The sequence below is a fragment of the Dipodomys merriami genome, unplaced genomic scaffold (genome assembly GCF_024711535.1).
Source record: "Dipodomys merriami isolate MVZ:Mamm:240054 unplaced genomic scaffold, mDipMer1.0.p SCAF_8, whole genome shotgun sequence".
NCBI classification, from domain to species: domain Eukaryota; kingdom Metazoa; phylum Chordata; class Mammalia; order Rodentia; family Heteromyidae; genus Dipodomys; species Dipodomys merriami.
This window is the reverse complement of record NW_027206401.1, coordinates 21,553,974-21,567,396: the sequence shown is the minus strand read 5'-3', so window position 1 is coordinate 21,567,396 and position 13,423 is coordinate 21,553,974. Positions and strand designations below refer to the sequence as shown.

The 13,423-nt window shown below is 33.8% G+C and overlaps 1 protein-coding gene across 6 annotated transcripts in view; it reads right to left on the bottom strand.

Moving 5' to 3' along the window:
• Positions 1 to 13,423, bottom strand: part of Ahi1 (Abelson helper integration site 1) — a 133,572-nt gene that overhangs the window by 64,871 nt on the left and 55,278 nt on the right. For 4 of the 6 annotated variants that reach the window (XM_070010717.1, XM_070010722.1, XM_070010721.1 and 1 more), the window contains 2 exons: positions 12,361 to 12,557; positions 4,756 to 4,782 (listed from right to left, as the gene is read on the bottom strand). In XM_070010717.1, the coding sequence (XP_069866818.1) occupies positions 4,756 to 4,782; positions 12,361 to 12,557 (224 nt within the window). The remainder of the gene's footprint in view (positions 1 to 4,755; positions 4,783 to 12,360; positions 12,558 to 13,423) is intronic. The other 2 variants (XM_070010718.1, XM_070010719.1) reach the window with 2 other exon arrangements.

Here is a 13,423-nt window from a genome sequence, read left to right as displayed (position 1 = left end):
AAACATTTAGACAAAATTAATTGTAACTGAAGGCAGAATAAGCCCATTTATAAGATATGCCAGTTATAAATAAATATCAGGGCAGTTCTGATATGCTTCAATCTGACTCTAAACAAAGGAAAGAACAAGAAAATTTTTAAATTATAAGTTCATATGTAGATTCTAGGGCTATTACAACTTAAGTGCTCTTTACAATTTCCAACTGGCAAAGCAATCAGATGAGAACATTCTATTGTCCTATTATCAAATCTGTATTGGTATATTTACCCAGCTCCTTTACTATTAAAGAAAGATGAAAATTCCTTTCCTTAAAGCCAATCCCTACATGAGAACTCAAGATTACATCCCTCTCATGTTTGTAAGGACTTCCTTCCAGCAATTACCATGTTTATGGCACATTATCAATTGCTAAATCGCTACTGACTTAATCACATCAGCAAAGAAATAGTCTCTATTATGCATGTAATTACTATTTCCTCCAGCTCCTGCCCCATTCCTCTGCTTCCAAGTTGTGGCATGTTTTTTTTGAAGTGTGGTCTACCCTTGCAGCTTCACATTGACTTGTTCCCATTTTAGCCTAGTTTCATTGTGCTTTTGTCTCCAACATTCATTTAAATAGCTTATATCAAAGTAACCAAGCTATCAATTTGGGAAAAACAGAGTCAAGTCTGTTCTAATTCCCTCAGTAGCATGTGAAACTCTTTCACTACTCTTTCCTGAAATATACTTCTCTGGGCTTCCTTGACTTGCTTTCTCTTAGACTACTGCCTCAGCTGTCCTCCCAATATATTTTTTAAAAAGTGGATTTCAGTATGAGTGTAAGGCCACATACATCTAATTATCTACTTCAGAGCTATCTTCAAATACCAAATTCTACTTTAACAATTGCCCCTCCACGTCAACATTCCTTTTCTCATTATAAAGTACCAATGGCATCTGCACATGTATTGAAATCCAAGACAGAAGTTATTCTCATTTCTTTTCTTCCTTCACTTTGGATGTATCACCAAGTCCTAATGAAAATATTTCCAAAATATATCCCAAATCTGTCCACTGCCCGCATCCTCATTCTTAACACCCCAGTCTAGGCCTATGATCTCTTTTTTGGACTACAATAACATCTCTCTGCTTGGAAGACTGTTATTCTATTTGCTATGGCTTGTATTTCTAGTTTAAAAACTTCACAATCACAAGTTCCTTTAAAAAGACCTGCATGATCTATTTTGATCAACTCTGCAGCTCTGTCATAAAACCTATTTCTTGCTCTTTCACTATCTGGTGAGTTCTTTCTGTTCCCTAAGTGTGTCATTCTTAGATTAGGACTTTTGCAAGAAATGACCAGTTCCTTTTAAGTGTTTTTAAGAGTCCTTCCACAATCTCCCTCTTAGAGTCATTTCCCATTATTCTTTGTTCTATGGACCTATTTTATTTACTTTCCAGCATTCATTGATTGGAATTACCTCATTTAGTCCCTTTGTATTCCTATAATAAAATGTTTGTGTCCAATGCTACATCCCAAATCTAAAACATACTGGTAGGCAATCAATAATTATGTTTCAAAAAAAATATTTTTTAGTACTGGGAACGGAACTTCGGATAGAGACAACATGCTAGTTTTCCCAGTCATTAGTTGAAATGAAGTCTTGTAAATTTCTTTTTAACCCTAGCTGGCCCCAGATTGTGTTCCCTTGATATCTGCCTCAAGCTAAGATGACAGGCTTGAGGCACTGTACTTGACTGTTTAAAAGATTCTTAATTTAAAAAATAATAAAAATAACTGAGTCTTTAAGGTAAAAATCTGTCAGGGATTTAGGAAAGAAATACCTTACCAGTATCTGGTGAAAGAAAGTTTATTATCCAGGGTACAGAATATAAAAATGCATAAATAAACCCTGCTATTAAAAATTAAAGACTCTTGAGAAGTATTTCATTTAACAAGGAAAGAACAGTTCTTAACCAAATGCTGCTGGACAACCAGACAACCTCATACAAGACAGTGAAACTGGACTTGCACATCATATAATAAATCATTTAAAAAGTCATAAACCAGGGCTGGGAAGGTGGCTCATGGCAGAGTGCTTGCCTTGCATGCATGAGGCCTTGGGTTCGATTCCTCAGCACCACATAAGCAGAAAAAAGATAGAAGTGGCGCTGTGGATCAAGTGGTAGAGCATTAGCCTTGAGCTGAAGAGCTCAGGAATAGCACCCAGGCCCTGAGTTCAGGCCCCATGACTGACAACAACAACAACAACAACAACGAAGTCATAAACCTAAGTGTAAAAATTAAAACTGAAAAAGCTTTGAAGAAAATTCTGGAAGAAAACTTTGAAACCCAGGGTCAGGAAATGTTCTCTTACATATAACACAAAAAGTACCAAAGATAAAGTAGAAAAAAGCAAAAAACAAACAAAAAAAAACAAAAAAATTCTCTACATTTCATAAAAACTAAAAGCTTTTATTTTTAAGGGGAAGCATCAAGAAAGTGAAAAGTCAACAGAATAGTGCAAAACATCAACTGAATAGTTGTACCCAGTATCAATAAAAAAAGTATTAAAAGTGAATAATAAAAAGGTAAAAAAAAATTTTAAAGATGGATAGCACATCAAAATGCTCAATATTACTAGGCAAGATAGAAATGCAAGTTAAAGTAACAATTAGAGAACCATTTTTTATTTACTAGAATGGCCTTCATAAAAAAGATGACCACAAAGTTTATGAGGATGAGAACAAACTAAAAGCCTCATACCTTGCTTGAAGGACTCTGACATGGTACTAGAGTTCGGAAGTTCCTCAAAATGTTACATATAGTTATAAAATGACCCCAAAACTCAGATGACTATAAACATGCTTCCATACCAAAACTTATACACATTTGTTCATAAGAATTATTCTGAGTAGCTAAAAAGTAAACAACCTAAATATTCACAAATTAATGAAAGACATAACATATACAATGGAATCTTTGGTGGTGATAAGTAATAGTTATGGAACAATCTTGGAAACAATTATTTTGAGTAAAAAAAAAAAGCCAGTTTCAAATGATCATATAAGACTCAATGTACATGGGCAAATCCATAGAAAGTACATTATTCTTGGTACGTTTTGTCGTGTGTGTGTGTGTGTGTGTGTGTGTGTGTGTGTGTGTGTGTGTGTGTGTGTGTGTGTGTGTGCGCGCGAACTAAGAGTGCTAACAGATAAAGGGTTACATTTTGGAATCATGATAATGTTCTACAATCAAAGTGGGTATGATTGCACAATTGTGAATATGGTAAGTAACAACAACAAACTAACTGTGCACCCTAAAAGTGTAAATATATGGTATTTGAGTTATAGCTCAGTAATAATGTAACACAGAACAGCAACACATTAGTAAGGTTAATCTTCTAGATCATAACTAATTTCAAATCTGCATTATTCATTTTTTCAACGAACTTTTACTTGTTAAATATGAAGTGTACAAAGAGGAAGGTCAGACTTATCACTTCCAGAAAGTTTCCAGATCAGTAGAACAAACACTAGGATTCTTTACTCTTTGGACATTATAAAGGAGGGATATGCAGCATTTGAATTGCTATTCAGAAAATAAGTTATTTTTGCTACTAGCTAAATATTATGCACATGAAGAAGACTTAGTGATCTTGGAGCTGTAATCATTATACCAATCACTGCTATCAGGAACAAGTTTCCTGAACATCTGAAGTCCAAGTCAGAGTATAGCTTGTTCTCTTCCCCGCCCCCTCCCATCTTCCTTCCCTTGGTCTATATTTGATATCCTGTTGACTGATAATTAGGCAAAAATGTGATGGGATCTGACTGATACTGAACAACTCAGCAATGGGGCAAGACCAGTACTTTCTGACACGCTTCCTTTTTTTAAGATGCCCCAGAAAGGGGGGAAAAAATGGAAAGCCTGCTGTATTACATGTGTGGGCTGCATAATAGGTTTTTGCTAAACAAAACAATTGTTTTTCTCCCTGTATTGACACTATATAAAGCAGTCTTTGAGCACATATATAATTCTAATTCTTTCCATTTGGATGTCTCATATTTTATTTTATAACATAAATTATATTTGATAAATGATTGTCTATTCAACTGAATTTTGAAAGAGGGCAGATGAAGAAGAAAGAATGAAAACAGAGGTTAGCTGCTGTTTTTATCTAGATACATTTCAGTTAAAATTGTCTAATAACCAAGAACCTTTTGTACACTACTATCTTTATATAAAATCTGAGGCTTCAATAACCTTCAGTTTTCTCCCTTTTAAAACTATAATAGCAACAACAGTTTACTCTGTATCAGCATATAGTCAAATGGGAAAAAGAAATGTAACCAGCAAATAAAAAGAATTTTCACCACAGCATATCATAGATGTCCAGTTTATGTGTATTTCAATGTTTATAAATTTATCATCAGACACCCACCAAAACTGTAATGGTTGATGTCTCTTACACATTAAGTATTATATAAAATTTACCTCAAAGAATACACTGATCTTACTGATCCCTTACTAAAAGTATATCTGAATAAGAAATCTTCAAAATTGTGATGCTAATTGTTAAGTATTTACCCATACTGAAATTTCAGGTTCCAGTATTATAATTCCTTGACAAATCTGAATTCCAATAAAGAATATAGAGATCAGGGTAATTTTTGTAAAAGGTGAAAACTCTATAATGGTGCATTACAACTCTTTGGGATATCACAATGCAAACTGTAGTTTAAGTTACCATCCTGGTAATAAAAACTACTTACTTTTGCAGCACAGGACCGTATCACCTCCTAAAAGAAATACAGTACAATAAAGAAGTATTCATGATTTTATTAAAATATTGACTCTTTTCAACACATTCAGATGTCAATCTTCTAATAACTAAACCAGAATCTGATCATTTCTTTATTATTCTGCAGTTGTAACTGCATTATTTCCAATGAGCTGGAAAGAGTATAATTTAAAAAGACTTAATGAAATATTCATGATAAATCTAACTTGCTAATATAGCAAAGGTACTCGTAAGGCCCAAGAAAGACTTGCCAAAAAAGACTTGCTTCCTCAATACAACTAGCATATATAATAAAACTACTAGAGCACTGACAGATTTAAAATACATACTCAGAATTCATGTATCTCTATAACTGATAGGTACCATTTCCACATTAGCAATTTATATCAGACAATTTCCTATAAACAGCACTAACTGTAAGGAATATAACTATCTTTAAAAGGCTAAAAAATAATGGCCTATAATTCACAGGACAAGGCCAAGAATCATTTTTAGAAGAGGAACTAGTGTTAAGTCAATGGATAATTTGAAAGTATAAAACCAGTACTAGTACTATGTTACAGTATGATTTGAGGATTAAATATAGCAAAGCATATAAAGCACTTAGTGCCAGAAACCTATAGTAAATATTACTTAGGATGAAATAGATGTTATCACTAATAAATCTACAGTAAAATCTCCTGTAAGCTGGAGAAGATCAATCTTTTTCTCCAAATTGATATAAAATACTTGCATACTCTTCCAGTTCCTGTATCTGTGACTTTAAACTAGCACCACTGTGACTTCTAATGAGAAGTTTTTGTCTTCAAGTAGCTAGAGATATCTAGCTTTCATTATAGGATTTCCTATCACAGATTTTGGTTTGTAAATCAACTCATTGTAAAACTTTTTACTCTTAGTAGGTACCCTAGATTCTAATCGACTGTGGTTGAACTAATAAGAACAAATTCCTGGATCAGAAATGCAGAATGCATTGAATGTGAGGTCTTACCTGGGTTGTAGAAATGTATTTTAGTTATTACCTTGGTATTGATATTAACTCTTCTAACTATGAAACAATTAAATGATTTATGTTATAAGTAAATGGCTATTTCATTACTTTTATGTCCTTTACTATTAAATATCTGCTAAACTGAAATTATCATGCACTACACACACACACACACACACACACACACACACAGACAGAGTCACATGCTGAACCTAAATAACATTAGGAAAAATTCCTACTTTAGTAACAAAACTAATTACCTCTAGTAATACAGTCCTCTATAAACTGGAAAACAACCTATACATGGAAAGGAATTTGGAGTCTACTGAAATATAACTATAAGAAATGACAGAAAAGACAGTGTGACAAAGGTGGGAATTCCATTGACCTAAATGTTTGCAAAATACAAAAAGAACGAAGATGCAATCCCAGATAATATCTGATAAAAAATTCAGCAAATTCTCTCTACATAGGAACAAAAATGATGTATTTTTAAAAATGCATAGCAAATACACGACACTTTTTTTTTTTTACAAAGGCAACCTTTATCTCAATCCCAGAGCAGGTATATTCTAATTTTTAAAAAGGAATGATGTAAAGGCTGGGAGCTGGTAGCTCATGCCTATAATCCTAGCTACACAGGAGGCTGAGATCTGAGGATTGCAGTTTAAAGCCAGCCCGGGCAGAAAAGTCTGTAAGACTCTTATCTCCAATTAACCATCAGAAAACCAGAAATGGCACTGTGGCTCAAGTGGTAGAGGCCCAGGCTCCATGACCAAAAAAAAAAAAAAGATGTGGTAAAAGCTAAATAAATTAAAGAGAAAAAGTACTTTCAATAATCAATTATCAACTTATTTTCCTTCATTTGTTTTCATTTCTTAAAAATATTTTTGTTTAGTCTTGAGCTGAAGAGCTGAGGGACAGTGCCCAGACTCCAGAGTTCAACCTCCACAACCGACAAAAAAAAAAAAAAAAAAAAATATATATATATATATATATATATATATATACATAGTTTATTCTTTTTACCTTTGTATCTACTTTATTCTATTCTCACATTTCTTTCATTTATCTGAAAATAGTAGGAGTATAAAATGATATTAATATGAGAAAAGCCACAAGACCAAGGTGATTTCAGGATGTTGAGTTTAATATTTAAAGATTGATAGAATTAAATTATAGGGAACTTAAAAAATATCTATCACCAAGTTGCTCTTATGTCTATAGAGATTTTACTATCTAAGATTTTAGATAAGTCATTTATGTTTTCTACTGAAGTAGTTTCTTTACACTTTAAAAACTGAATGTAGCTATTCAGATTTACTTTTAAAATTTGGATTATCTCTGATTGCTTTCATTTTATATTAAAATATTAAATAAAGGAACTACCACACTGAAATAATTTTTTTGGGGGGTCCGGTTGTGGGGCCTGAATTCTGGGCCTGGGTGCTGTCCCTCAGCTCTTCAGCTCAAGGCTAGCACTCTACCACTTGAGCCAAAGCGCCACTTCCGGCTTTTTTCATTTTGCTTATGTGGTGCTGAAGAATCGAACCCAGGGCCTCAGGCATACAAGGCAAGCGCTCTACCACTGAGCCATCTTCCCAGCCCCTGAAATAATTTTTAATTTAAACCATATTCAACAATTTAACTGAGAAACAAAAACTAGTTTCAACATTCCAACAATCTAAATCCAGAGCTGAGTATAATTTGCACTTTGGTCTACCTTAAAGACTAACTTCTATAAAAGAAGAAAAGTCAAGAAGTAGCTATCGTCAGAAATAAAACATCTCAAAGTCATTCACTGAATATTTGGTTTAAAATTTTTTTTTCTAAAATGCTTAACTTTCTTAATACATCTTATCACTTGTCTTTGAGAAAGAAATCTAGCAATTTACATTAAGAACATACCATATCACCTTCAACAAAGCATCCTCTTTTTCCTTCCATTATTTATTTTGAAGTTTAATGGATAATGCATCTGTTTTCCTACAACCTTTAAAATAAAAGTTGTAAGAAAAGAAATGAATATATACACTTTTTAGAAGTTAAGTTTATTTCTTTTATTCATGCTTTTGAAATTGCATTGTCTTTATTATTCAATTTTATGACAATTAAGGAGGCTTTTACTTTACTAGATTTTATGTAAACAGGTTGATGTTTGGTATGTGCATGTGCTGTATGTGTATGTATGTGTGTATATATGTATATAAATATGTATACAAATGGTATATATGGTATATATACATATAAAATAAATTCATATATTATATAATATATAATGTGTAGTATTTAATTATATACTTATGATAAAGGAAATATTTATATAATATAGAAAATGATATATTATTTATATAATGTATAATACATTACATATTGTATATATCATATATACACACATATAAATACATTTATTATTTTAAACAGAGAAATTTAAAGTTCTATACTGATAGTACAGGAGGGGAAGATTTTCTACTGCTTTTAAGATTAAGACAGTTAGGACAAATAAATAAAATTAAATATATTACATAAGACAAATATTTTTCTTTTTCTTTTCTTTTCTTTTTTTTTTTTTTGGTGTGTGGTTTTTAGTGCTGAAGGGGTAGCCAGAGTCTTTGGAATTCTAGGCAAGCACCCTATTACTGAGCCTCATGGCTAGCTGGTAGTTTTAAAACAATTTTTACTTTTGTATTTAGCTCCTTGGCCAAAGATGATTTGACTGGGATGTGAGACCTAGGATGTAGATAGAAAGTGAATAAAGTTTTCAGTTAACTAATAATTTGCAAGCTTTCCTAATACCAAACAATGAACCATTCCTACTTTCTCCATTGATCTGTGTATCTTTTTTTTTATTTTTATTTTTAGTTATTTTTTTTGGGGGGGGGTCCGGTCGTGGGCCTGAACTCTGGGCCTGGGCGCTGTCCCTCAGCTCTTCAGTTCAATGCTAGCCCTCTACCACTTGAGCCACAGCGCCACTTCCGGCTTTTTTCTTTTTGCTTATGTGGTGCTGAGGAATCGAACCCAGGGCCTCAGGCATGCAAGGCAAGCACTCTACCACTGAGCCACCTTCCCAGCCCCTGATCTGTGTATCTTTATGAATTTGCATCACACTTTTTTTTTTATCATGATCTCATCTTTGTAACATGTTTCAATACCTGATAAGACAAGAACTGGTTTCATTATCCTACCTGGCTCTTGTGGAGAAGCAGAAAGATAAATATAGCCAGTTCTTCTATCAAGGTATCTATGGAATTTCTTCTCACATTTTTCTCTCTTTCCAAGCAACAATGATAAACAATGTGCACAGTCTATCTCAAACTCATTTCTCTATTATCAACTGTAACATATTTGGTGGTTCAATGGATTATACACCGTGTGAAATTTACATCTAGCATCTCACTGTTATCTTTTTTTTTTTTTTTGTCAGTCATGGGGCTTGAACTCTGGGCCTGGACGCTGTCTTTGCACTCAACTCAAGGCTAGCGCTCTCCCACTTAAGCCACAGTGCCACTTCTGGTTTTCTAGTGGTTTATTGGAAATAAGAGTTTCACGGACTTTCCTGCCTGGGCTGTCTTTGAACCATAATCCTCAGATCTCAGCCACCTGAGTAGCTAGGATTACAGGCATGAGCCATAGGCGCCTGGCACATCTTAATCCAGTAAAGTGAGAATATCAGAATCCCCCTTTTACAGATTAGGAAAATTAGGCTTACTTAATTTTCTGTCATAAAACAAGTAAAGGTTAGAATCTGTGCATCTATACTTGTACATAACACAGTCTAGCCTAAAAGCTACATTCTAAACTATAGTATTCATCTATCATTTTTCCTGTTTTTTTTTTCTTTTTTTGTGGCACCTGGGGTGTTTTTGTGCTCAGTTTGAACTCAGGGACTCCTGCTTCATAAGTATCCGACTACCTGAGCCATGCTGAACCATGCCCATAGCCCTTTTTTTTTTTTTGCTTAAGTTTGTTTTTCAGATAGGTTCTCATACTTCTTGTAAAGGCCAGCTTTGAATCATGATCCTCTAACATGCCTCCCCAGTAGCTGGGATTACAGATATGTACTACCACACTCAAACCTTTTTCAGAATTCTTAAAGTGTTTTTCCAAAATTAATCCTCAGCCTATATTATTAATCTTACATTTTTAAGAGTTAACTTTACTATTTTCAATGTCAATTTAATTGGATCGTTTTATCTTAGTCAGATATCTTTTTAAAATAAAAAACTCAGACTTAATTTTCATTTCTTCTTTAAAAGAAACCCCAATTTCTTGTGCTTCATCAACAACACAATCTAAAATATTGTTTCTTACAGCAAAACATTTTAAGATAATGCTTTGCCTTTAATTGTTTTTTTTATTAATGTGCATTAGCTTTTTAATGGCCCTATGGCTTCAAATAAAATTTATTATTATCTTTGAACACCAATAAACTTGGACTGATTGTTCAATGGGTTATATGCAGCAGCCAAACTTTTTACTATTTCTGGTGTATCTGGGTATTCCTGTTATGTGTACTTTGAATTATAGTACAGTTTTTGTTTGTCAAATTTTCTTTTTCCTGGCTTTGTTTTTATTTTCTTTTTTATTGTTTTGTGAGGGTAATTTATTCCTGAGATACTAAATATTGTTGGCTATTCTTTTAAAATCAAACTCTCTACTCATTTGGGAAATACTACCTTCTGCTTCTAATAACTTCTTGATTTTTCCCTAGTTTTTATATAAATCCTACCATTGTATATAGCACCAGCAGAGGCTGAACAATTACAAATTGGAAACAATTATTCTCTATAAAGTTAGAAGTGTTTTTAAAAGAGTAAGAAAGATTATATTGTTAGTAGTTGTAAAATCTAAAATAAACTTTCCATCTATCTTTTGAGCAGACACAGTTTTCTTGTTTATAAAGAAGGATAATAATCACCATCTTGCATATTTTACAAAGCTGTTTTGTTAAAGGAGATAATGTGAGCTTAACAAACTTGAATGTATTATTAAAAGACTGTCTTACAATATAGCTTGAATATTGGTTGCCATCTATCAAACTTGAATATGTTTGTGTTCTTCTGTACATAGATATCAATAACTATATGAGATAAATAAGATTTTTTGTTCTATTTGTTAGACTGAAAACTTCATAGTTAAGTTATATTCGGTCAACACTGTCTAAAAAGGTAGTGAACATGTGCAGAGGGCAATGGTGTTTTGTTTTGTTTTTGCCACAGGCTGTTAATAAGTGACTAGAACCTGGACATATGGTAATACAAATAGCATTAGAGATAAGAACTCAAGGCAGAAGGTCAGGTATGGGGAAAAAATATCAACAACAAGGAATCTTTAAAAGACAAAGAATTAAAATTAAAGGGACATATGAATGAAGATAAAAGCATTGCACAGATAAAATAAGAGCTTTTATGCAAGGAAAATTTAAGGATTCAGTTTCCCTTTAGAATACCCACCTATTAAATAATTATTTAAAAAACTATGTGTGCACATCAGAAGATAGGTCAATAAGAACTGCCTTCTAGGAACTTACAGTTTAGACAAGGACATGAAACAACTATTTAGTATGCTCTTTCTAAGTGCTGGAGACTGTGAACCAGACCAGTTATTAATATGTGGTTCTTTAACCAGAATGCATCAGCATCACCTGGGAATTACTTTTCAAAAATGCAAAATCATGAGGCTACTGAATAGCTGACTCTAAAGTGGAGCCTAGCAGTCTGATACACAGACTGAAGTCCATGGAATAACCCCTGTTTTCACTGTATTTGATGTTGGTATAATTTGTGGAGGGGAAGGGGAAAAACCAATTGTTTAAATAGGGATACAGGTGGACCCATTGCAACAATGAGATGTAGAAGTCGTTATGTTGAAAAACAAACTTTACACCCTTGGTGGGGGGGTGATCGTGTGGGGGGAGGTGAGGGGAGAATGGGAAAGGATAGGAAGGGGAAACAAAGAGGAGGCAACAATGCTTGAAAAGAAATGTACTCATTACCTTGCTCATGTAATTGTAACCCCTCTGTATGATATTTTCACAATAAATAAATAAATAAATAATAAAAGAACCACTGAAAGAGACAGGAGATCTCAAGCATGATTATATAAGATGTTGAAAGCCTGGGAATAAATTACCTGTTAGAATACCATTTGTCCTTTAAATAAGTAGTTTGGTGATTTAGCTCTGAGAATTCCTAAGTTGGTAGTCTAAACCTGTAGCTCCCATCCTTCCCCAAAGGGGTCCTAGGATAGGACTGACATAGCTATAGTTTCTCTTCCTTTCCTAGTAGATGGGTAGGGCCGTACCCATGTGGCAAGTCCTAGGTGTGGTCTTCTGATTTAGAGCCCTCCTTCACCACTAGGTCCTGGGCTGGTCTTTACAGAGATAGCAAGTCACACCAGCAGGATGAATTACCCTAAATTTAGCCAGTCTATTGCAATTAATGAATTCAGAACAAGCACTTGAAAGTAACTATAAAAGCATAAAAAAACCTAGTTTAAAGAAATTTACTTAATATTTATGTACATAGCAACATAAACCAATAGAAATGGTTTAAAATTTCAACTGTATAAGATTATTAAACATACTGTGACAGTTTCAAGTCTTTGTTTCACTAGCTGCATCTTGGTTGAAGAATTTTCAGTGTTTACAAATTCATCAATCTGAAAAGACCCTTGATGGGGCAGTTTAGGACAGGTGCACAATGCATCTTCACTTTGGTGTATTCCAGGTAATGGAACTGTTCCATTATAGCGTTTGAACATTTCAGCCTCCTGCTGAGCTACTGAAAAAAATGAATTCAAAATTAGTTCAAATCATCACAGCAAAAGCATCATTGAATAAAGTCACAGAATGGGAATATTTAATAAATGATCAGAAACCACACAATGTATTCTAAATAGTTGTTAATGAGAAGACAATATAACTAGCAAATGTGAAATTATTAGATACTATAAAACCAACAGGAAGGAAATATAATAATTTCACAAGTTCAAGTAAGTGAGCCTTGCAGGCTTAAAAATGTAAATATAATTCTGGAACATGAAAATTAACTCATAGTAATTGTATGGCATGAGGAAAATAGGAAAGAGATTTTGAAAGGGCACGAAATAACTTTTGTGGATGATGGACCTACTCATTACTATTATTGTTATTGTGTATGGGTGTGTCAGTCCTAGGGCTTTAACTTGGGGCCTGGTGCTGTCCCTGAGCTGGTTTTTGCTCCAGGCTATCACTTGAGCCATAGTTCCACCTTTGGCTTTTTGGTGGTTAACTGGAGATAAGAGTCTCAGAAACTTTCCTGCCTGGTCTGTCTCCCAACCAAAATCCTCAGATCTCAGCCTTCTGAGTAGCTAGGATTATAGCAGTGGCATCCAGCTAAACTTTTAATCTTAAGGTATTCTAAATATTGGAATAGAGAGCTTAATGCCTGGCTCAAATTACTGAGTGATTGTTAATCAAGCACAGACTCTGAGTTTAACCACTAGTATTGCCACACACACACACACACACACACACACACACACACACACACACACACACACACACACACACACACACACACACACACACACACACACACACACACACACACAACCTGCTTAAATACTTGAAGACAAATAGCACATTTAGGACTAGAAGCATGTCTCA